The sequence below is a fragment of the Neofelis nebulosa genome, chromosome 4 (genome assembly GCF_028018385.1).
Source record: "Neofelis nebulosa isolate mNeoNeb1 chromosome 4, mNeoNeb1.pri, whole genome shotgun sequence".
In the NCBI taxonomy this organism is placed as follows: domain Eukaryota; kingdom Metazoa; phylum Chordata; class Mammalia; order Carnivora; family Felidae; genus Neofelis; species Neofelis nebulosa.
The window spans coordinates 14,906,104-14,930,310 of NC_080785.1; the positions used below are offsets into that span (position 1 = coordinate 14,906,104).

General features: G+C 45.8%; 1 protein-coding gene and 1 long non-coding RNA gene across 2 annotated transcripts in view; one reads left to right on the forward strand and one right to left on the reverse strand.

Annotated features, from left to right (window-relative positions):
• The window catches only part of TBXAS1 (thromboxane A synthase 1), a 156,036-nt gene that overhangs the window by 54,130 nt on the left and 77,699 nt on the right, over positions 1-24,207 (reverse strand). Inside the window, exons 5-7 of the mRNA XM_058724107.1 lie at positions 20,362-20,478; positions 3,566-3,654; positions 1,433-1,581 (exon numbers count right to left, since the gene is read on the reverse strand). Coding sequence (XP_058580090.1) covers positions 1,433-1,581; positions 3,566-3,654; positions 20,362-20,478 — 355 coding nt within the window. The remainder of the gene's footprint in view (positions 1-1,432; positions 1,582-3,565; positions 3,655-20,361; positions 20,479-24,207) is intronic.
• LOC131508904 (uncharacterized) overlaps positions 1-24,207 on the forward strand; it is a 161,947-nt gene that overhangs the window by 49,123 nt on the left and 88,617 nt on the right. The gene's annotated exons all lie outside the window — the stretch shown is intronic.

The window sequence follows — 24,207 nt, forward strand, 5'->3', positions numbered from 1 at the left end:
TCTCATACTTAGAAATTAATTTTCCAGGTCCTAGATCTGAGGGTTCAAGGTCTTTGTATCTCATCAAGAAAGGACAGATTATAGGCCATGTTTTAAATCTTAGCAAGTGGTGGAAGTGATCTACTTTCTTAACTTTCTGGTTATTTGCATAATTGTCCCCAGAGCTCCACCTGAATGGTCTCTAGGAGCTGCTGCCCAGGGGCAGCTGGTGGCATGAATGCCGGCCCCTTGGGTATCTCCCCTGCTGTGCCAGCCAGGAAGCCTGTGCCTTTGCTGCCATGGCCTTGGGACAGAGCCACCTGGGGACACTTATCCCCTCCTAGAGGGTGGCTTAGGCTGAGGGGCTGAGCTGCTGCAGTGTTGTTCAGGTCAGTTCAGCTTCCCGGCATCGACAGTGGGCTCACTGCGTACAGGCAGTGCGCGGGAGCCAGGATGGAGAGGGTAACTCTGCCCATTTCAAGAGCCAGAGTCTGAACCAATGTGGGATAGCAGGGAGGTGGGTTCAGAGAGGGGTAGTAGCAGGGCTGGGACAATGGGGCCATCCCCCCCGCCCCCCTCCGGGCATGTCCATGGTCAACGGCAAGCGGAGCTGACGCAGCGGAGTAGTTCCCGGGGGGCCGAGGGGGCAAGGGGCAAAGGGACTGCTTTGACCCCTCAGCAACTCCTCCGATAATTTGATTGCGGGTCTGATGGGGGCGACTTGGACTTCCACAGAAATGGACTCAGAAATGGGAGTGAAACTGACCAAGGAATGAATACAATTTAGCAGCCCGGCAGAAAGGTTAGAAGTTAGGGCAATAATCAATAACAACAATGGCCACACTTCAATACTTCCATAAAAGCAAGAAGATGCTGGAATTGGCCAGAGGGTAAAAACTCCCTTCTAAAATAAAAATAAAATAAATCGACCAGTCTCCACAGCATTAGGTAACCTGCTAGTCACCCTTCGTGTATGATTTCTAGTTTACTGTGCTTTGGGCTTCAAGCAGAGAAGTCTTCCAAAGGGGATTTTGCTGGAGGGGAGAAACATGTCCTAGAAAATGGAAGGCTTTGGGCTCCGATCTAGGCTGTGGCTTTCTAAGCCTCAACTTTCTCATCTGTGAAGTGGGTGAGAATACTTCTCTCTTAGTGAACACAGCACTAACAGGCGGTGCAAGCAAAGCACTTAGCGCTGGTCACGGCTGCTGTTGCTGCTGTGGCGGTGGTGAGAGGGGCGGGCACTTCCTATCTTGGTGACGGGTAGTCCTGAGTGGTGACAAGAGGAGCCTGGGTGGCCCCGGGAACATAAGGCCTCTGCAGAGCGGACTCCGCAGGGTGACTCTCAGAGGCACCTGGAGTTGTGGCGAGAGATGCCTGGGCCACCCAGCCGTCACGGGGACTGGCCAGCTTGCTGGACCCCTGCCTTGCTGCCCTGGGCGGGAGCTGTACTTACAGATTAAAACCAGGATCGGCCTGGGGATGGAGTACGCAAAGAAACGCCTGCAGTGCTTCACAAAGGGGTCCTCAGGAGTCCCCCGGGAGTCCACCTGGGTGCCAAAGGCGACACTGGCAACCACATCTGTAGTGTAGCAGCTGTAGCACCTGCGGCACAGGAGACCATTTGGATTTGGAAAGGACCCTGCCGTCGGCCTGCCCATCACACACGCTACTAAAGAGGCACCACTTCATCGTCTGCCTGCTCAAGCTCAAAGGAGGTGGTCAGAGGGGAGTCCCGGGAATGGGGTCCTTTGAGCGTGGCAACAGAATTTGGGAGGAGACACCAAAACATATCTGATCACTGGTGTAAACACAGACTGGGGAGGGGAGGAGAGCATCACTTCCTCACCTTGCAAGCTTCAGGCAGCCTTAATCAGCCGCAGTCAGATTCCAAGAAATATGCTCCAACCCATCCTCCCCAGGGAGGAGGGAAAACAGTGGACCCAAAGCTCATAAGCATTACCCCAAAGCTGTGCAGCGTTGGTCCAAAGCCAGGATCGAGTGGTTAATTGATAAAAAGCAAGTTGGGATTGATGAATTAACAACCTGGTTGTCTAGTTTTATTAGCTCTGTTTCCCCCTCTTCCTCCTAATGATTTTACAGTTTTTGTAAGAGTTACAAACAAAAAACAAGGGCACTTCACACTCAAATAAATTCAAGACAAACTTTGGGACCAGCTTCGTGAACATATGTATATTATTACAGAAAACACACGTTGCACTTTAGAAACAAACAGAAGGAAAAGTGTCTGGCAATCGCTCCGGAAAAATTAACCTCTTAGGCTCTAAGAAACCTGCCCTTAAATGGCCATTTTAAACCAGAATGATCCTTTTTTATCTTAGAGGAGCAGTCAGGTTATTTCTTTTTTTTTTAATTTTTTTTTCCAACGTTTTTTATTTATTTTTGGGACAGAGAGAGACAGAGCATGAACGGGGGAGGGTCAGAGAGAGGGAGATACAGAATCGGAAACAGGCTCCAGGCTCCGAGCCATCAGCCCAGAGCCCGACGCGGGGCTCGAACTCACGGACCGCGAGATCGTGACCTGGCTGAAGTCGGACGCTTAACCGACTGCGCCACCCAGGCGCCCCTCAGGTTATTTCTAAAACAGGCTACCAACGGCGTATGCATATCCTTTTATAATTAAAAGTTCTTATTTTTGTGGCTTGACTTAGGCACATATGTAGTTCCTTTTGTCTCCTAACCAACAGCTTATCATTAAGGGATAAATGACATCTCCAGATGACTTCTTTTATTTTGACTGCTTTATTGAAAACATTTCTACAATTGATTACACATGTCTCCACTATAGCAAAAGCAGTTTGCCTACTGAATGTGATTTCATCTGATCCTAAAGGCTGAAGAGTTAAGAGGGTTTTTTTTGTTTTTGTTTTTTTTTTTGGAAGAGTTAAGGATTTTTAAGTTATTTACTTTGCTTTTGTAACCATTCAGCCCATCTTATCTTTAGCCAACTCATGCATCTCATGACCAGAGAGAAAGTGTATGAGAGGATTTTGTAAACACAATGGCAGAATTTAAATGCTGATGATAATTGTGTTATTATTTTATTAGCAGTGATAATAAGAACGAGCCAGCTTCTGGCTGATCTGCATCTCTCGCCCTACTCTGTAAGCCATAACTTAGCAGAGGACAACTGGAGGGAAAGCCAAATAATTAGTCATTTAAATTTGGTGTTCACCGCTAAGTCATGGCTTCCAGGCTGAGGTGCACCACAATTTTTCTTGAAGTAAAAATGCACAGATTTCCCCCGCCCCCCATCCCCCGGGGACCCTGTCCTTCCTGCCCACTCCTGGGTCTGCAGAGGTCGGAGGGCGTGTCCAACCACACACCGCTGCCCACTCAAGGCTTCCCTCCACACGCCACACTTACCCTAGCCTTTGTTCATATTCTTTTCACATTTTACGGGGGTTTCCTTTTTTATTATTCAGTCCACCCATGCTTTTATGAGCCTCTAGCATTTCCATAGTTTGCTGGTCCCGAGGTAATTGTCCAGCAATTATGTACAGTTACAAGAAGCAGCAATTCAGAAGTGCAATTTCTCATCTGTCATGTAGCCATGTAGCACCCTTACCTCTGGATATCGAAAGCATCCCCGGATTCCGCATAGCCTTTTAGGTGAGCCAGGAGCATGTCACAGGCTTGGCTGATTAGGGGAGTCATCTGATAGCAGATAACAGAGGTGTAATTAGGACACGATGCAGAGAGCACACCTAAAGTAGCTGCAGATACAGAGGTTATGTGTGGTCCTTCCTGGGAAAATGGACAAGGCAACCTTCCTGCAGCTGAGATTCAAGAGGAGGAAGTTTTGAAATTCACAAATATCATAACATACAATCGCCATAAATGTCTACTTTAGCTTAAGCAATCTGTTCTTTTGGACGCAAAAAGAAGAAAGGATGTAGAGTAAATACTGTGAAATAATTACAAAAATGATCATTAAGTGCTTAGTCAGAAATGAGAATCACTACTCGGTTGCATGACATTTGGTTAGCATTAGAGAGTAAATAGACCACAATCCATATGTACTCTCTCTGGAATTAGCCCAAATCCATGTTTGCTTGGTTCCAATTATACTTTAGATCTTCTACTAGAGTATAGAATCTTAGTCTCCAAAGGAACGTGAGGTCGTCCATTTCAACTGCTTATTCAATACGAAAATCATTTTTAGAGCATTTCTGTTGGATGGCTATTCATTTCTGCTTCAGCTGCTTAAAACTTTTGAGTATGTATAAGGGAACCCTTGACATCAAGAGGCCTTCCATGCCCACCCAGGAAAACTGCTGAGTTTCTTTTCTTTTTTTTTTTTTTAATTTTTAATGTTTTATTATTTATTTATTTATTTTTTTATTTATTTTTTTTTTTAATTTTTTTTTTTTTTTTTTTTTTAACGTTCATTTATTTTTGAGACAGAGAGAGACAGAGCATGAACGGGGGAGGGGCAGAGAGAGAGGGAGACACAGAATCGGAAGCAGGCTCCAGGCTCCCAGCCATCAGCCCAGAGCCCGACGCGGGGCTCGAACTCACGGACCGCGAGATCGTGACCTGGCTGAAGTCGGACGCTTAACCGACTGCGCCACCCAGGCGCCCCCTTTATTATTTATTTTTGAGAGAGGGAGATAGAGTGTGAGCGGGGACAGGGAGTAGCAGAGAGAGAGAGAGAGAGACACGGAATCTGAAGCAGTTCCAGACTCGAGAGCTGTCAGCACAGAGCCCCACGCGGGCCTCCAACCCATGAACCGTGAAATCATGACCTGAGCCCAAGTTGGACACTTAACCGACTGAGCCACACAGGCGCCCCCCCCCCTTATTTAATATTAAAATATTTTCATTTTGGAATCCGTCTAACATATGCCCAGAAAGATACAGAGAATGGTGTTGCGAACATTTGTGTAATTATTATCTAGCAAGTTTGGATCTCACTTCTGGCCGCCACCACGTTGACCCCAGCCGTCTGGCTCAAGTGGATGGAATTCTCTGTGGAGCTAACGGGCAGCCACATGACCTTCTGTTTTCTCCCTCATGTTTGCAAAGCCAGGTCGGAAACATCAAGGGGAATCCTTCCAGCCAGTGCCCGTTCTAGAACAACATCGTAGCTAAAGCAGCCCGCCCTAATACCTCGTTCTGACCATTTCTTATGGAAAACATTTTTGAAATGTTAAATATGTTTAGGTTTTACTATTTTGACACTAGAATATAACTTCTAGTGGAGGCCAGGGGAGGTTTTTGTCTTTTTGTTCATTTTTATGGCCCCAGAACCTACAACAGGGCCTTAGCCCATGGTAATTCTTTGTTGAATGAGTGAAGGAGTTGGAATGATTATGTAAGCCTCAGTCTTTGCTCTTAAAGTCTCGAGGATTTGGGGAAAGTTACAAAATGTTAATCTACTTGTTGGAATATATGTTGCTCTGAGCCAAAATCTGCCCCCTTTAACAACCTCACACTGCTTTCATTGCCTTCTTCCTCTTGGTAGTGCTTCCAATACTCAGACGGCAGGTGCTGCTTCTCCTCACAGACCAGACAGTTCTTCCCCATCCCTTCAGCACCCCTCGTACACATGGTCTACACACACTTCTCCAATCTCATTGCGCGGGCTTGCTCTCTCTCTCCCTGCCTCCCTCAGTCATCAGTGTCACTCTTTTTTTTTTTTTTTTTTTTCAACGTTTTTTTTTTAATTTATTTTTGGGACAGAGAGAGACAGAGCATGAACGGGGGAGGGGCAGAGAGAGAGGGAGACACAGAATCGGAAACAGGCTCCAGGCTCCGAGCCATCAGCCCAGAGCCTGACGCGGGCTCGAACTCACGGACCGCGAGATCGTGACCTGGCTGAAGTCGGACGCTTAACCGACTGCGCCACCCAGGCGCCCCCATCAGTGTCACTCTTGAAAGGCAGCTCCATAAATGGAGCATGGTATTTCAGGTAAGATCCTTTATTAAATCTCTGGGGCGCCTGGGTGGCTCAGTCGGTTAAGCGTCTGACTTCGGCTCACGTCATGATCTCGCAGTTCGTCAGTTCGAGCCCTGTGTTGGCCTCTGTGCTGACAGCTCAGAGCCTGGAGCCTGCTTTGGATTCTGTGTCTGCCTCTGTCTCTCTGCCCCTCCCCCCTTCTCAAAAATAAGTAAACATTAAAAAAATTATTTAAAAAATCATAAATGGATCACTCCCCTGTCTGCCAATCACAAGCCAGGTGTGTGTTGACTTTTTTAGAAGACACCTATGACAGGCAAACATGGAGGTTCCAGTCAACAAAAACCACAAGGTTTTTGATGACCATGAATCATCACCATAGGCCATTGATTTTTTGACACTTTAGGCTCCATTCATTAGAAGCGAATTTACACTTACATTACATTTATTGCCTTGAAAAGTTGTCCTGCTGTGTGTTCTGAGCAGAACAAGCTCTTCACTCCCCCTCAAACATTCAGGTGATTGGAGAAGCCCCGGCACAGTGGGACAGCCTGAGTGGCTGGTTGGAGGGACATCGGCTTTGTTGGACCCCTCCCTCCCATAGCTCTGCAAGCCAACCCCACGGTCTCTGGAGGGTAAGGAAAGATCTGTAGCTACAGGATCTCTGGCAGAGTCCATCCCGAGAAGCAGAAGGACATTCCCAGTAAGAGTGAGCTGTAGTCTAAGCTCAGGGCTGCGTCAGTTCCCAGAACCGGGGACAGTGGCCTGGGCAGCCACATGGCAGGTCAAGGAGCAGACGCTCGGAGAGGAACATACACACACGGTGAAGAGATGGCAGGGCATCCGAGATACCCCCTTGTTGCCAAGACTCCTGGAAGAAGCCTCTGGAGAGGAAACTCCTGGGGAAAAGGACTTTTAGCTCATGGAGCTTCAAGTGCTTAGAGCCCTAGAGTGCTTGTACCCGGTGTGGGTGGGCCAAGGATGTGCTCACGCGTTCAGATCTCCTCTCCTGTAACACTGCCTAGTCCTTTTGGTTCCACGTGAAACTTGAGAAGTGTGCCTTCTAAGCCTCCATTCAGTTCGCCACTGGTATACAGGATCAGACACGGAGCCGCGTGGCCCTCCACCACACTGCTACTTTACGTAGCTGTGGAATCGGTCAGTCATCACCGTTTCTGGCCCCTCAGCCAGCTGTGCGTGAGCCTAAGTGAACATTCAGCCAGGCAGCAATTACCAGTCAGTTGGCTGGGGAAGACTTTGTCAAATGTTGTGCCCAAATAGAAAGGTAATTGACCTCACATGCCTGTCCTGAAGTCCGCTCAAAACAGGGATTAGATGGCTATCCTGACTGATTCTTGATAACTGGGTGGGCTCTCTATGCCAACTGCGTTCTTTTCTAAATGCTCACAAACTGTCCACTTAATAATCCATCAGTACAAAAGTGCATGTAAATGGGTCACTTTTTTTAAAAAATGTTTATTTTATTTTATTTATTTTGAGAGAGAGCAAGGGAGGGGCAGAGAGTGAGGGAGAGAGAGAGTCCCGAGCAGGCTCCATGCTGTCAGCACAGAGCCCCACATCAGGTTCAATCTCACAAATCGTGAGAGCATGATCTGAGCCAAAATCAAGAGTCGGAGCCTTAACGGACTGAGCCACCCAGGGGCCCCTAAATGGGTCATTTTTAATGGCCTCTGGGCCATCATTCTCAAAAATTCTTAGACTACCTTTGTGTTTGGAGAACTCTGTACTCTCTCAGCCACCTTTCTATGACTGGCTTCACTGGCTACATTCTTCCATTATTTTAATAAACTTGGTGGTACAAGTGAACTCTATTTTAATAAAATCCCATATACCAAAATTTCTCTTAGATTTGTTTTAGAGGAATAAGAACATGGTAAAAAGAAAAATACTGTTTGAAAGGAAGTCCTTTTAGATATCAAGCTTCCAGCTTCCTTAATGTAACAAAAATGGTATGCGACATAAAATACGGTTTCCACTTAACTCTTCAGAAGTGTGCCCTGTGTATAAAGAGGGGTCCATCCATACTGAATCCAGTTGTATGCTGGACAGTGCAAAGGGGGGCTGTCCCCACTGCCCACCATCGGTTCCTCTACGTGCTTGTAACTAGAATGCTTTGCGGCTGACTGGCACGATTGTAATTTTCTACCATGCTCTGCCTGCTTTTTTTTGCACTGAATGGATAATGACATTTTTATTTGGGTTAATGTGATATGAGATGGGGCATGTAATATGAAAAATGTTTTTGAAAAGCAATGCAGAGAAAATATTATAAGACAGTAGAGCATGATCTGTATGTTGGCCAATAGCCATCATTTCAGACTTTCTTCCTTGCATTGTACACAAGTAGTTATGGAATATTCACTCTTACATGAGTTGCATACAAACAAAAGCCCTCTTTGATGGGCTTGCAATCATTTTTATACAATCCACAAGCCCAGCAGTTATTCCCGTAGATTTGCAGACAGGCAGGCATACGTGGCTTGTGCAAACACACACGCACAGATGAACACACAATGCTATCGTCAGATCTTAATAAAAGATTCTCATTGGATTGTTACATTTCATCTTTGAAGGATAATGAGAAATTTTTATTTTTGTTTTTTCCCCCACATTTTTCACAATGCACATATGTTATACTTACCATCAGATAAAATATTAACGTTATTAGGTTTTAAAAGAAGGATTTCTTTTTGGGGATGACAGTCTAGCAGCCATGCCCCCTGGGGGAAAGTTACCTGTTTTCCTTCTCTCACCTCTCACATTGGTTGTCTTTATTCTAGAAGATGCTGAGTGTATGGCTGGTCAGCTGTTTGGTAACTAGCAGTCACCATCAAGTGTAAAGTATCATCCTCAGCCTGGGAAAGAAATTGTTCAAGGAAGAAGTCCTTGCTCACCTGGGGTTGACTGTATGGTTAAATCATCCAGTTAAAAAAATGGATATATATATATATATATATATATATATATCTCCATATATTCATGTATACATATATGGATATATATACACACATATGGATATACATATATATGGATATATCCATATATATATATGTGTGTGTGTGTGTGTGTGTATTTTTTTTTTTACTGACTATGTTTAGGGAATTCTGAGTCAAGGTATAGACAGAGGGCAATAGAGTTAATTCAAGAAGGTGGAGAGAGCTTTCTGAGTAGTCAAAAGAGAACTCGTGAGGTAATGACAAAGAAGGGGTAAGAAGTTCTCCTGCTCAAAGGCTTTCTTCTCTCCTTTTAGGTGATCCCCAGAATTTCATCACTGGAGTGTCCTTCTTTGAGGCTGAGATGCTGACCTTGTTAAATACACTTGACCCTGGGAGAGCAAATACTCAAAGCCTCTGCCAATTATCAGATTTCCTCTCCTTGGCACTTTTTACTTGTGTGACCTTGGGCAAATTGCTTAACTTTATTGAGTCTGTTTCTTCATCTGCAAAATGGGAATAATTAGACCTCCCTTGAAGAGTTTGATAGAGATCATATACATAAAAGGCTTGGCCCTAGAAGGTAGGTTGGCTGTCCTCTTGAGGACCCCCATGATCCCAGACCGGTTTGGATACCTGGCAACATTTTCTCTCCTCTTATTCCTCATAGACAGTGCCACATCTGATCCACCTGTTCTGGCCTCACCATGTTAATATCACTTCCTTGTATCATGTTTATCTCCCCACTGACTATTCTAATTCAGGCTTTGCCACCTGTCACCTGGAATACGGCTGTCATCCTGCTTCTTAAGAACAAAGCGGTGGAAGCATCTTTGTAATCTTAGTTCTTTGTGTCGTGCCTGACACATAGGTGTACTAAAAAAAATTTTTTTTAAGAGCCTCCCAGACTCCTTTCTTTTCACTTTTCAATCCATTCTGTACTCAACACCAGATTGGTCTAATGAAAATACTTGCTGAGGTGCCTGGGTGGCTCAGTTGGTTAAATGTCCGACTTTGGCTCAGATCATAATCTTCACAGCTCGTGGGTTCAAGCCCTGCGTCAGGCTCTGTACTGACAGCCCAGAGCCTGAAGCCTTCTTTGGATTCTGTGTCCCTCTCTCATTCTGCTCCCCCCACCCCCCCGCTCATGCTCTGTCTCTCTCTCTCTCTCTCTCTCTCAAGAATAAACATGAAAAGATTCTTTTCAAAAAAGAAAATACTTGTTATTATCTAAGTATCTCAATTGGCTGAAGGACAAAGAACAAGCTACTTATCCTATTTTCCAAAGCCCACCAAGAATGGAATCCTGCCAATAACTATGGTTGTAAGATTAGCAGATCTTCCCCCAGTCAAGCCTTCAGATGAGATCACAGCCCAGGCCAACAGCTTGACTACTACATAGAAAGACCCTGAAAGAGAGGCGTCTGGCTAATCCATGCCAGATTCCTGACCCACAGAAACCACGAGCTAATAAAGTTTTGTTGTTTTAAGCTGCTAAGCTTTGGTTGGGGTAATTTGTTACACAGCAGTAGATAATAGAGTCTCCATGTCACCTTCTTGTGGCCACTCTTGTATATTGTCATGTACTATTGAAGTTGTCAGTATTCTGTCAGGAATGAACTCAGTGCAACACATTCAGTTGAGTATCTAGAAGTATCTATGTGATGGCAGATTGACTGAATACTCATTGAGCGCCTTGACATAGAAGGAACATTCATCGATTGAAGAGCTCTTTCTGTCTTAGTTTAAATGCAGTGCTGTTTGCTGGGAGCTGGCCCTTGTGAAAGACCATGTACCCATGCTGGTTCTACCTCTTACTTTTGGCAAGTCATTTGAATCTCTCTGAACTGGGGTCCTCATCCCCAAATGAGGGGCCAATTGAAATGCACTCTGAAGTCCCTTTCCATGGACATTCTAGGATTTGAAGGCGGTCGCTAAGCATCAGATTGAGAAAGTGACTTAGAGACCATGGAAAGAACAGGCAACTTCCTAGTTGGGCACAGTAAAGGGTTGGATCCACGAGCCCCCCTACTTGCTCTACTTCCGTAAGAAAGTCTTTTTGTATTTCTTTGATGCACTGACTTCACGATTACATAAAGACCTAAATCTGGTTATTTTTATGCTCCAATGATTTAGTAAAAGTGGGAATTAGAAATCCAGATCCTCTGACTTCTGGCTTGTTGCTTTTTCCTCCAAAATCAGAATCCGCATTCCCTTTATTCCTCAGTCTGTTTGTTTCTAGGTTATAATTTCACCTCATGCAGCTATGATGCCATGAACTTGGAAAACAAATAAATACCATTAAGCCTTCCGAGCCCTGGAAGTTTGGAAAACAGAGTTGGCCTGAGTGCTAGGGAAGACCCATTTCCTGAGCAAGGAGAGGGAAGGAGACGGTCCTTCTGCATTACCTTTTTTTTTTTTTTAATGTTTATTTATTTTTGCAAGAGAGAGAGCACGAGAGCTTGTGCACACGCACATGAGTGCACAAGTAGGAGAAGGGCAGAGAGGGGGGGGAGAGAGAGGATCCAAAGCAGGCTCTTCACTGAGAGTGGAGAGCAGGATGCAGGGCTCGAACTCACATACCAGATCATGACCTGAGCCGGAGTCGGATGCTTCACTGACACCCTGGCACCGCACTCCTGCATTATCTTATGCTTCAAACTGAGATGACCCCCATACCTCAATGGTGTATAGGCGGGGTGACTCATTTGTCTACATATGAAGAGGGATTCTGAAAAAAGCCCTGAGATCAAAATACGGCCCTTGGGAGCTGTCCCCCTGGGGCCATGGAAAGAGGAGACTCCAGAGGTCTGACTTGTAGCTGTCCTCATCTGCTCCACAAGTGTCTGTCGCACGGGTCCAGGGGAAGTCTCTTTCCTTACTCCCTCCCTTTCAAGTACCTAATAGCTCCTCACTCTCCAGTGAAGCTCGCACCAAACACGCCCCGGGCACAGAACTGTCGGTGCCTCAACCTACTTCTCCAGTTTTCTCTCATGTACTGTGTGTTCCATCCAATTTGTACTCCTCTGTTCCCTGAACACATCCTGTACTTTTCATCCAGATGCCTTTGTTCTGTAGCTCATTCCACTTGCAATGCACCTTCTCCCTCTGTCGAAACTCCGTCGAATCTTCAGGACTCACTTCCAATGCTACCCCCTGCCCCCCAGAGTGGCTTCTGATGCTCCAAAGAGGATGTGAACTCTGTCACTGTTTTCCATACTTGGTAATCATGTAGGAATATGCCCTTGTTGCCCTTCTGCATTGTAAACCCCTTAACGACAGGAACTAATAAATAAATTCATTGAATTTTATAAATTTAATGTTTCATTCTATTTGGCACTCTCAGACCTGCGGGCAGTGGTGTTTTGGAACTGATGTCAGAGGGGGATTTTTCTAAATAAATAAGGGTCAGCTCATGGGGATGGGAGATGGTATTTGAGCATATTGTTGGCTTCAAATATGAAAAGATTAATACCTTAAAGTGCTTTAAACGGGTGGCTAACATGTAAAATTAATACCAGTTAACAAAACTTATCTCCTTTTGCCATCTAGATATTAAAAACATCCACAACTTATTTTTATGCAGAATTTCCTGCTGCTAAGTATCAGCTCTAGCCATCTAGGTGAATAATCAAGTGTCATTTCTAATAAGTCAGCGGTTCCTGTCAAGAGTTGTGACCAATTAGAACTCACCCCGATGAGGAGGTGGCTGCTGGTGTTGCCAAGCAACAGCCAAGCTGGGAGGCACATTTAGATGCTCGGTTAGATTTAACCAGTGGCAAGTCAGAGTGACATTATGATTCTGGCAAAGGAAAGCCAAATTATAGCCCAGGATGGGGTACCCGTGATGAGGAGTGTGTTTTCTTTTAAATGCAAATGGAAAAGGAACATTTTAACCAGAATTTAAGCAGTCCATCATTATACTGATTTTAATTAGGAGATTAGGTGTCAGTGGAATACAACTGTGTTGAAAGATAATGGTCTCTTGCTGCTAGATAAATACCCAGACATTCTGCAAAATGGGCAACTGGTCAGGCAGGGACAATGTCTTTTTGGACTCCGAAGTATTTACCGCCACAGCCACACTTGGTTATAATGACTTTCATTCTTATTGTTTGAAAAGATTAAGAAATAAAAGCAAATATTAAAAATAGACTGCTGCAGGCTCATGCAGCCGAGAGAAAGCTGCTTGCTGCAACATTACTGGAAGCCTGGGTCCTGTCCTAGAAGCCCTCATGCATGATCATCCCGAGAGTGTACGGTGAAAATCTGAAGGCCAAACTAAACCATGATGAAGACTGTAATTCTGTGAAGCCTTTTGCACTGAAATGATCGTAGCTATGCATTTACTCATAAGCTGGCTATATCAACTTAAATTTTTTAAAATTGTAGTCATTCTGGAGTAATATGTCTTCTCCAAGGCAGGAAAGGCCTGGAGGGAATAATAACCACATCTGCCTCCGCCTTTAAGATTCATACATTATTGACTGTGCCTTCCTGACAGGAAACATCTGGATGAAAGTGAAAAATCAGGCAGAGAGCTGGATTCTCAGCGACTGTGAGAGATACCAGCCTTCCCTGTCGGTCTGGCTTTCCTTTAACTGAGTCCCTATCCACAGAGATATGATTGGCTCATTTAGTGTTGAGTGACACGCCCAGCCTGGCTCAGGCTGTCATGCCTGAAGCTTCCAGGTCTCCTGTATCTGCTCAGTCACCATCAGCTTAGTTTTGTGGGTGAATGAGGCAATAACCATCACTTCTACAGTGCTTTGAGGACTGAGAAGACACAAGCCACCATATTGGGTTGGGTCCGTGGTCCAACCAGTTTGGAGCCACTTAAAAATGGCCGCCCTCATGGATTCTACCACCAAAGTCACAGCGCCCCGTGGCCTCATTTCTGTCAGTAGCTGACTTTGATGTTAACGACCCATGCTTTCACCTACTAAAAACTTAACTAAAACTTAAGCCCAGAACAAGATTAAACAGATTTCTTCACTGCAGATCTCTCCCAACCTGTTAATATGTTAAGGTAGATAGCAAATCGCTCAGAAGATGGTTTGCAGTGTTTTCCGGAATTGTATGACCACGGGTCCTGTCAAACCCTTTTCCTCAGTAGTAATTCATAGCTTGAAAGTTCATTATCATAGAAGTATAGTCTTGATGCTTTTCTCTTAAATGTATTATTTTATACTTTCTTGGTTACACTGAAAGCTAGCTGCCACTTTTGTGTTGACTTACACAATCTTAGAAGAATGTTGGAAACTTACTCTAATTGATGTGATATTTCTAAAATCAGAAGAGCTTAGAGGAATATACAAATGTGTAGATTTCATGGTGTGCTCCCTCTTTCAGATGAATTACAAAATTCAAAAATAAAATTAGTGCTAACCTCGGTCCCCAGGGAATCCCCCTTATTTATATTTTTCCCTCAGAGGAGAATTAATTTAGCCCCAGTTTTGTTTCTTAAAATTAAATCTATTTACTTCCTGACCCATAATAAAGTTTTACACAACCCCAGGGTTACTCATTAATAGTCTTTGGAAAAGAATCTAGCACAAGACTCTAAAAATCTCAATAAATCTACTGGTTGCCCTTTTTAAAAACTTAATCTTTTAGGGGACAGGGTGAAAACTCTGGCAGGTCAGCTGGGCAAGATGTTCTCTAATAAAAAAAAAATCCTTTGTTTCCTCAGCGGTGCTCAGCAGTCCTGTAACTTAAACCTCAATAGCGTGGCTGTCACTGGACTATGATTTCGGTGGCCTTTTTTTCTGGAATCAGGGATGCAGCAACTAAATTTTCACCAGTTCTGCATCTTTCTGTGTTACCCCTAGCCTTAAGCCAAAACCCAATCTTCTTTTAAGTAAAAATATGGCTTCATGATATAATGCTGATTCTAAAATAACTTTCAAGTGTTGCTGACCCATGCTGCCTAATATGCACGCAGATAAAGACGGTGCCATCTAGAGCCTTTGAATATTAATGACACTTCCAGACACAGGTAGTAAAGGACTCAGACCACCAAGGTGCTAAAGGAGAAAAGCCTCAGAATTCCAAGGGAAAGCAAATCTTTATTTCAAGAATAAATTCTGAAGTTTGATAATAAAAGTCCCCGAGCTACTTACAAATTCAGAAAGGAATGGAGATATTGATATTTCAAAGCTATTTCAGGGAAAACTGACTCAGATGCCCATAAACCGAGTGGAGAGCAGGCTCGGGTCTGTTGTCCGAGCCTCTCTTATTATTGTCTCCGCCCCTCCACCCCATGTCCTTCTGTGCCTCATTCTCCTCTCTGTGTCTCTGTGGCCTGTTTTTTCTGTTTCTGCATGTATATGCTCATGACTCCAAAGAGAAAGCCAACGATTTGCCTCCTCCCTTATTTAACTTTTCCTTGATAAAACTATTTCCTTTTATTTTTCTTTTATCTTAGTCTCAACATATATCCTTCAGTAGAAAGCTTCCTGACTCTTTGATTCTTCATTCATCCATCCATTCATTCATCCAGCAAATCATTATTGAGTGCCTGTTCTGTGCCTAGTGCAATGCAGTTAGCAATAAAGAAAAGAGAAGTAAAGTAAATGGACTGTTCACTGGCAATAGCACTACAGAGAAAAATAAACAAAGCAGGGAAGGGCATAGAGAGTTCTGGGGCCCAGCTCCTGCAAGTCTGGGGAAGCCCTGAGTCTGAGATGGTCAGGCAAGGGACCAAGAGGAAGACTCACACCAGTGCTTTCCACTCTGACTCTTACCAGAATTGTGCCAGGGAACTTGTAAAACATACAGGTTCTCAGTCACCCTTAGACATTCTCATTCTGTAGGTCCTAGGGTGGCTAGAGTTATGTATTTTTAAAAAATGTTTATTTATTTATTTTGAGAGAGCGGGAAGGAGAGCGACGTAGGGGCAGAGAGAGAGAGGGAGAGAGAGAAGCCAAGCAGGCTCCGTGCTGCCAGCACAGAGCCTGTCACAGGGCTGGGACTCCAGAACCGTGAGATCATGACCTGAGCCTAAACCAAGAGTCGGACGCCTAACTGACTGAGCCACCAAGGCGCCCCTAGAATTAAGTATTTTAACAAGGATCCTAGGTGATTCTGGTGCAGCCCTTGGTCACACAGGTTTGAGGACCAGTGACATAGAGAGCAAAGGCCAGTGGGAGGTTAAGGTCCAAAGAATGCATCCAGAAACTTAGAGGGTTAGTTTGGTTAACTATTGGTTAACCCAAACTATTGGTTACCTCAGTATTTTACTGGCTACATGTAATAAAGGTGACTCACTTATGCTGGGCAAGGAGGCAGTCAGGGGCACTAAAGTCTGGTACCCTGCCCTCCTCCCCTACCCCTCCACCCATCTTCCCCAGGATAAAAAACCACCCCCTTGTCATATCCTCCATCCTGTCTACAACCTGGTGTAGAGTGATGCTCCACGCTCAGAGCCCCAAATCTTGCTCTTTGGATTCCAAAGGAAGCTCCCTTTGAAATTAGGAAAACTCTTTTCTCTCCCGAGACTGTTTAACTTCCAAGACCCCTGTCCCAGTAGGACTCGAGAAAGCCTGATCTGCTGTTCAAGACTGAGCACTGACCTCCTTGTTCTGGAAGGCACCCCCTTCCTCCTTCGGGAGCAACACGGACCATTGACTCAGTGCAGGAAGGAAAATCACAGGGCGTGTGATTTAATGTTTGAAAATATTATCTTTGTCACCTATTTTTTCATCCTGGTGTTCCTCTCTATTTCAGCAGCGCTGAACACCTCTGGCTGCTCCTTGCTCCTTGCAATGCATTTCCCTTCCACTTTCTCCTGGACTCGAAGGCTTTTCTTCCCGAGGCTTATTTGTAGGTGTCTCCTCCGCCCTGCACTTAGATATGGTTCTCCCCACCACCCTCTTCTCTTCCTAGGTAGACTGCATGCACTCTGGGGGTGAGCTCGCCCATGTCTGTGTTTTTGAGGACCATCTTTCCTGCCGTTCTCTCCTGAGCTCCAGATCTGCAGTCAACAACTTGCTGATGCATCTATTTAGATTCCCCACCCCCCACCAAGAACTTTAAATTCGTCCGGTCTAAATGCTCCAGAGGTGGGGAGAAGGAGGTCTACTGCTGCCACTGGAATGGCATCCTTTCTAATGGAAACCCAAGAACTTAAAGTATATTAAGTGGAAAGAAGGTTTTCAATAGAGTTAGGTTGACTGGGAGTGTATGTTAAGTAATGGGGTAGAATGGAAGCAAACCCCAGGGAATCCAGTCTGTGAAGTTTCTTCCCCCTGGGGGCACCTGGGTGGCTCAGTTGGCTAAGCATCCAACCCTTGATCTCGGCTCACATCGTGATCTCACGGTTTGTGAGTTCAAGCCCCGTGTCTGGGTTCTGCACTGACAGCAGTGAGCCTGCTTGGGATTCTGTTTCTCCCTAGCTCTGCCCCTCTTGCGTGTTCTCTCTCTCTCTCTCTCTCTCTCTCAAAATAAACTTAAAAAAAAAAAAGAAATTTCTTCCTCTCCCCCTCTTCTCCCACCTCCGGCTCCCTCTGCCTCCCTCCCTGTCATTTATGACCTCCCTCCTTCCCCTAGGTACCTCCGTGCAGTAAAACACTTGGAGGAACTCTTTTCTGCACCTAATTCAGGTTCTGAGAATTTGATTTCTGAACCAGGAGGAGAAAATGCTTTGGATCCCAGGAGCATGGAGGTTGTTTGGGAAATGACATCATATCCATTTCTGGAGTATACTCTATAAGGTGCTAAAGAAATCTGGACCTTGAAAAAAGATTCGGATTTATTTGTTTTCCCCAAAGAAACATAGCTTAAATCTGTCAAGAAAACTTTTTTTTCCCTTTCTTGAAGCTTACTTTAAAAAAAAAAAAATCTGGTATCCTTCATCATTTTCTTTTTAACAAATGATGAAGATTCTGCATCCAAATCACCTGCCAAATCACCTTTTCCTAAAATAAGGAAGTGTGCTGCCACACGTTTGAGCTAGTGATGTCCACCCATGATTTACCTACTTCTCGTTCCTTCCTCTACTGTTGGTTAACTCAGTACTTTACTGGCTACACGTAATAAAGGTGACTCTCCCTCCACCTGTTTGGGTGGTCAAAACACTGCTTTGCAAATTTTATTTATTTTTATTAAAAAAGTTTTTTTTTTAACTTTTTTTTGTTTTTGAGACACAGAGCACGAACAGGAGAGGGGGAGAGAGAGAGGGAGACACAGAATCCGAAGCGGGCTCGAGGCTGTCAGCACAGAGCCCGATGCCGGGCACGGGGCTCGAACCCCCGAACTGTGAGATCGTGCCCTGAGCTGATGCTTAATCGGCTTAACCAACGCTTAATCGACTGAGCCACTCAGGCACCCCAGCTGTGCAAGTTTTGAAGGAGCAGGCCCTTTCTTCAAACAGATCCTCACCTGAGTCTCAGTCTCTCACCCAGCTGAAGTGTGGAGCAGGGCCCATTGCTTCAGCTGAGGGGAGACCTCCCCTCCCTGTGTTTCCTTTCGGGGAACTTCCACGAGGGGGTGGCTCCCAGCGCTGGCTTCACATCGGAATCACCCCGGGAGTTGCAAAGCCTCAGACCCGGACTGCATTCCAAGCCAGGCCAATTGAATCGGAATGTCTAGACGTGGGACCCAGACACCAATGGTTTTGGAAGCTCCCAGGTGATTGCCATGTGCCCACGCGGCTGAGGAGGGCGGTGTCTCCTGCTCTCCACACCCTCCCTTACCAGACTGGGAGCTGGGAGGAAGGGACTGAGCGTGAATGGGCAGCCGTCGGAACCTGGCTCCGTTCTCCCGTGTGCTTTTTTGCCCTCCTGCCGGTAAGGCTGCAGCGTCCCCTTCCGGGTGAACTCCTGGCAGGCCCACGTGACCAGATGGCAGAGCTACGTTTCTCAAAGGGCGTACCGGTAAGAAAGGAGAGATTTGTATGTCCTCTGTGGGAAATGTGTTTCCATACCTCAGCTGGTTCCAAACTTAGGCAGAAAACACAGAAGTGTTGCTCCTGAGCCCCCTAGGTTTCCAACATAACCCCCACGTGCTCCCCCTCCCCCTGCCCTCCAGATAGCCCCTGGGACAGTCCCACGGAGCCTTAGGACAGTGTTCAAAAATCACACATAGGGTAGAGGAGCCGGGCAGAGAGGTTAAGCGTATTCAGGAGCTGGATTAGGATGTTGGCTCTGACTTACAAGCCGTGTGACGTGCTCACAAAACTTCAGCTCTCTGTGCCTCAGTTTCCTTATCTGTGAAATGAGGGTGCTCGTAATCGTATTTACCTCAAAGGGACGTGGTAAAGATTAAGCGTGTTAATATACACGGGAAGCTCTCAGAGTGGTGCTGGCACAGCTAAAAGCTTGGTGGGCTTTAGCTGGTGCTATATGAGCTCAGCTCACCCTCTGCCCTCAAATACCAAAGGCTGTGTGGAAACACAAAACCTCACTGAACGTGGGCAGGACCACTGGTTTCTGAGTGAGTTATATTGGATGGGATTAGTTGTGAAGTATGGGACCTCTCCTCTTCCTGGGGGCGGGGCTTTAGAAGATTTCTAGGAATTAATCAGGACTGTACGGATGAGCATCTTGTGATTAAGAGCAGCTTTCACTTATTGAACTGAAGACAGGCCACTCTGAGCCCAGGTTTTCTGGAACAGCTAGACATGGTGGATGAGTCTGGAAGGACGCTTGCTTTGGAGTTGCCCGGGCACTTGGGACTCTGACTGAGGCAGTCCCTGAGTGCTTCACATCAGAAGGGTTCAAGTGCACAGTCCCGAGTTCTTACAAAATTCAGAGCAGACACCGAAGCCGCACCAGCAATTGAGAGGCCATCAGTGAAGATCAAGTGTGACAGAACTTGGCCAAGAGGCAGGACAGACAGCCTGAAGAAAAGGGCGGGTCTGTGGTGGGGGGGAAAGAGGGAGCCCAGAGTTTGAGAGCTGGTAGCATGTTGTGGATGCCCCCTGGTCCACTGACTTGGCCCCCAAGGTTAACCTGGGCATGCCTGCGTGCCTAGAGTTCAGTCCTCCCCAGTAATCTGTGGCCACCTCTTCCCTATTTCTGACTGGACTCACAGCTCACCTGTGTTTCAACCTGTTCTCTGGTTCCTTGCTGTGTAAGAGGTGTTTCACTGTTCAGATGCATCCGCATCACCTGGGAGTTTATTAGAAATGCAGAATCTCAGACCTGCTGAGTCAGAATCTGCATTTTAACAAGATCCCCAGGTGATCTATCTGACCTGGAAGCATGAGAGGGCACTCCTCCGGTTTTCTCCTGGGCGCCCCCAGAATGCCTGGGGCAGAGTCTTGGGACTTCACAGGAGTGCCTGTAGACTCACAATTGCTTCGCAGCAATTGGAGATGTGGGAGGCTGGACAAATGGAAGACACTCGGATACATGCCCTGCAGCATAGGAGGCCCCAGTGGGCAGGGCATTTTAATGCACCTTCTGGACAAGTGATGTGGTGTGAACCAGTGCTCCATCACCATTTGGAGAGAAGAAACCTCTTTCGGGGAGGGGGTGGGGTGAGTCTGCTTTTCCTGCGTCTTACCTCATTGAGCTTCTCAGGACTGAAAGCAGAAGTCAGGACACTTCTGACCTCTTCCCATCTTTTGTCACGTAAAAACAGGACGCTGTCCATTACGGGTTTGGACTCCAAGCCAGACACCTGAGGACAACAAGCAGAAGATTAGGACACAAGGGAGCCAAAGACACCTTGGTGACAACACAAGTCTATTGTAAACACTTGGGTTAAAGTCCACCAGTGACCAACAAATTAGGAGATTTCTCTGGCAAGGACGCAGAGGAAGCATGCAAAGCCTCATGGATAACGATGTGAAGGTTCATGGCTGAGGGCCTGGAGGCTGCAGATGGGTGGGCTCTGTCACAGTGCGGTCACTACTGTACAAACAACTCAGCAACTTCTATGTGTTGTGCATTCCCCCTGCTGAGTGAGGGTTCCCCTAGGACCCTACAGAAGGCTTCTCAGAGACGGGCTAGTCTTTCCTGGGGTTGAGTTTCACGTCTGAACTTTGTGGTGAGGGGTTTTGTGTGGCTGGATTGGTCAGGTTGGGCTGGGAGTTGACGGACTCATGTCTCTGGGTCTTTGGCGATGTGTATGTAGAGCAAGAGAGAACGTGGGGAGCATGGGGGGAGGGAAAGGGAAAACAGAATCTTTCAGAGGCATGTCCCAATGGAGCCGCTTCTAAGAGAACCCCTGTCATGTTTCCGAGTTCTTCTATTCATCCATCCATTCATTTTTTTTTCACTCAACAAACATTTGTTGTGTCTAATGTGCAAGGAGTTGGCTACTCAGTGTTGAATAAAGAAGACATTGTGGGGCGCTTGGGTGGCTCCGTGGCTTAAGCGTCTGACTTTGGCTCAGGTCATGATCTCGCGGTTCGTGGGTTCGAGCCCCACATCGGGTTCTGTGCTGACAGCTCAGAGCCTGGAGCCTGTTTTAGGTGCTATGTCTCCCCCTCTCTCTGCCCCTCCTCTACTCACGCTCTGTCTCCCTCTCCTTCTCTCTCTCTCTCTTTCTCTCTCAAAAATAAACATTGAAAAAAAAAAGATATTGCACTGACCCTCTTGGAGTTGATAGTCTACTCGGGATGCAGACAGTAAGCCTCTGAACTAACAAATATGCATGTCATGAGAAAGAAGTAGGACAAGGCTAGAAAACGATAGGTGCCTGACTGGCTAGGAGGGCTTCTCAGTGGAGGAGATATTCAAGCTGAGTCCGAAAGCATGTAAAACACAAGGTCTCCTCACTCTTCTCCCCAGGCCGATCTGTTCCATTTTGAAATCAGCTACTCCTACCCAAGTCATCAAAACTGGGGTCGCTGCAGCTGGTCAGAGTGCACCCAGACCCAGGGCTGTGGGGTACAGGAAGGCAGGGGGATTGGAAGACCTGGTACTCTTTGGAACAATGTGCGAGGGACAGTTTTTGCTACTTCTTTTCACTGTTTTGTAGTTGAAATATGAAACCAGCCATCATAATTCAAAAGCCTCGTAAAAGCTCGTGTTTAGAGGAAAATTATAATTTTCTGATAGAATATGAACATTCAAAATAAGCTATAAAACATAACTGCAAAAGTATCCAGGAGGGGATTTAATTATATATTAGAACAAAGTTGCTGAGATACTTCTCTGCAGAGAAATGCCTCTCTCTGTTTAGAATGAAACTCTAGGAGTACCATGGCCATTCTACAGAATTATTACCTTCATGGAATTTGGGGAACATAATCCATTTGTTTGGGTTCTGGAGTCAAAGAAGGAAAATTTACATATTGGCAAACACCCAGTCCTGGGCCATGTTACATGAAATAAAGCATCTCATTCCAAGGAGAGCTGGGTGGTTTCTGGGGTTTGATGAAACAGAATAAATTAGAGATAAGAGCAATGGTTGATTTGATTTTGCATCTATCCTTCAGACTCAAGGAATGGATCCATGCGATTTTTTTTTTTTTAATCGTGCATCTAGAGGACAAATCTGGTCTTCCGTGCAACTTGTCCATGTTGTCCTCAGATATGTCCCTCGTCAGCTTGCCTGCCAGTGCTCTCCTCTTGGCCCAGAACTGCCATTAGAATTCTCCATTTTGTGATGGAAAATTTCAGGGCCTTGGTTAGAGTAATGTTTTGGTTTCTAGAGATGATGCTGTAATAGGGAGAGCAGCCGATTGGTCGTTTCAGGAGAGCCATGGGATGGTGAGGGGACAGTCTGACAGATTTTGGAACATGTAGTTGGAAACAGAAGACTTGGAAGATCAGAGAGTGTGCTTAGGATGCACTGAAAAACTACTTATCAAATACGTATTATGTGGAAGAGGAAATTTAGGTGGTTTTTGGTGACCTTGAGAGGTGGAGGTGGGTTCCATACTGGAAGTGATGGGGGAAATTCCAACTTTCTAAAGGAGCACTTCTGAACAGTCAGAAGTCAGAATTATTCCAAGATAAAATAACCTGCTTTGAGCGATGAGCTCCCATTGCTGGTGACCGTAATCCATTTTTTAGAAATTCTGCACAAGAGGCTTGAGTGTCAAGGGGGGATTGGTCTAAACGATGCTTAAGAATTGTTCCAACCCTGAGGCTTCATCTCCAGGGGGCCCCTGCAGGCTGTTTTTTGATTTTTAGTTTGCCTATACACACACACACACACATACACACACACTTTTCAATTGTGGCAAAATACACATACTGTAAAACTTACCGTTGTAACCATTTTTAAGCACACAGTTCTGTAGCATTAAGTACATTCACACAGTGCAACCACCTCTGCTGCCTGTCCACAGAATGCTTTTCATCTTACACAACAGATGTTCTGTGCCTATTAAACACTAATCCCCTCCCCTGTTCCAGCCTGGTCTCCACGTAATAATTGACTTGATTGACTGAGTGATGCCTTGAGAGCTCCGTACAGAGAGCTCTCCCCCAAAGGAATGAGGTACGGGACTGGTAAGTCTGATGGGGCAGGACTATGGAGATAGGAAGGGAACACAAGACTCAGGAAGAAAAATCCAGAGATCTAGGGCTGTCTACCCAGCCCTGTGTCCTGAGTCTCAGCGAAGGCACCTCCACTCACTCTCCAGCCTGGCGTTGCCAGACTGCAGGCAATAACCAGCCATGAAATCAACATAGTGGATGGCAACCAGCATTTTAAAAAAGAAAAGCTAAGAGACACAAGGAATATAACACAGTAGAACATACAGAGGAGCATTTCACAAAGTAAGGATAAGCATTTTGTTATTTTCAAGATAGGTGTGTGTGTGTGTGTGTATGTGTGTGTGTGTGTGAGAGAGAGAGAGAGAGAATGTGGTTTTGTGTGTGTATTCTGTGTCATGATGTGAAAATAGGTTTTTACTGTAGGCCACAGTCAAACAAGTTCGAAAAGCCTACTTAGCCTACTAAACCCCAAACTGGGAGTCATCCCCGCCCCTCCGCCCGCCAACTAAAGTCCTGTTGGTCACAGCGTTAGTTAGCAAGCTGTGAACATTTATCGAGCTCCTACTATGTGCCAAGCGCTATGCTAGCATTGAGACTATCAAGACAAAGAATGGAATCCTTGCCCTCAGAGGAGCTCACAGTTGACTTGCAGGGTGGGAATGGGGTGGTTTACAACCAATATTGCTGATCTTACAGCTAACAAAGTGCTTTTCACACCACTTCATTAATCTTGGGAGCGGTTCTCCAGGAATGGGGAAACACTGCCCTGCCAGGCAGTGACGGATCAGTAGCGGCCTCGTGGCTCCAACCACAGGTTTGGAACTGAACTTCTGTTAGCCCCATGCCCCACAGCTCAGGCTCTTCTTGACTGGGGAAGGGGTCAGGGGGCCTTGTTAAATCTTCTGAGGAAAACTTTCAAAAGCTCTCAGCAGTTTCTTGCCAGAAGCAGAGTTGA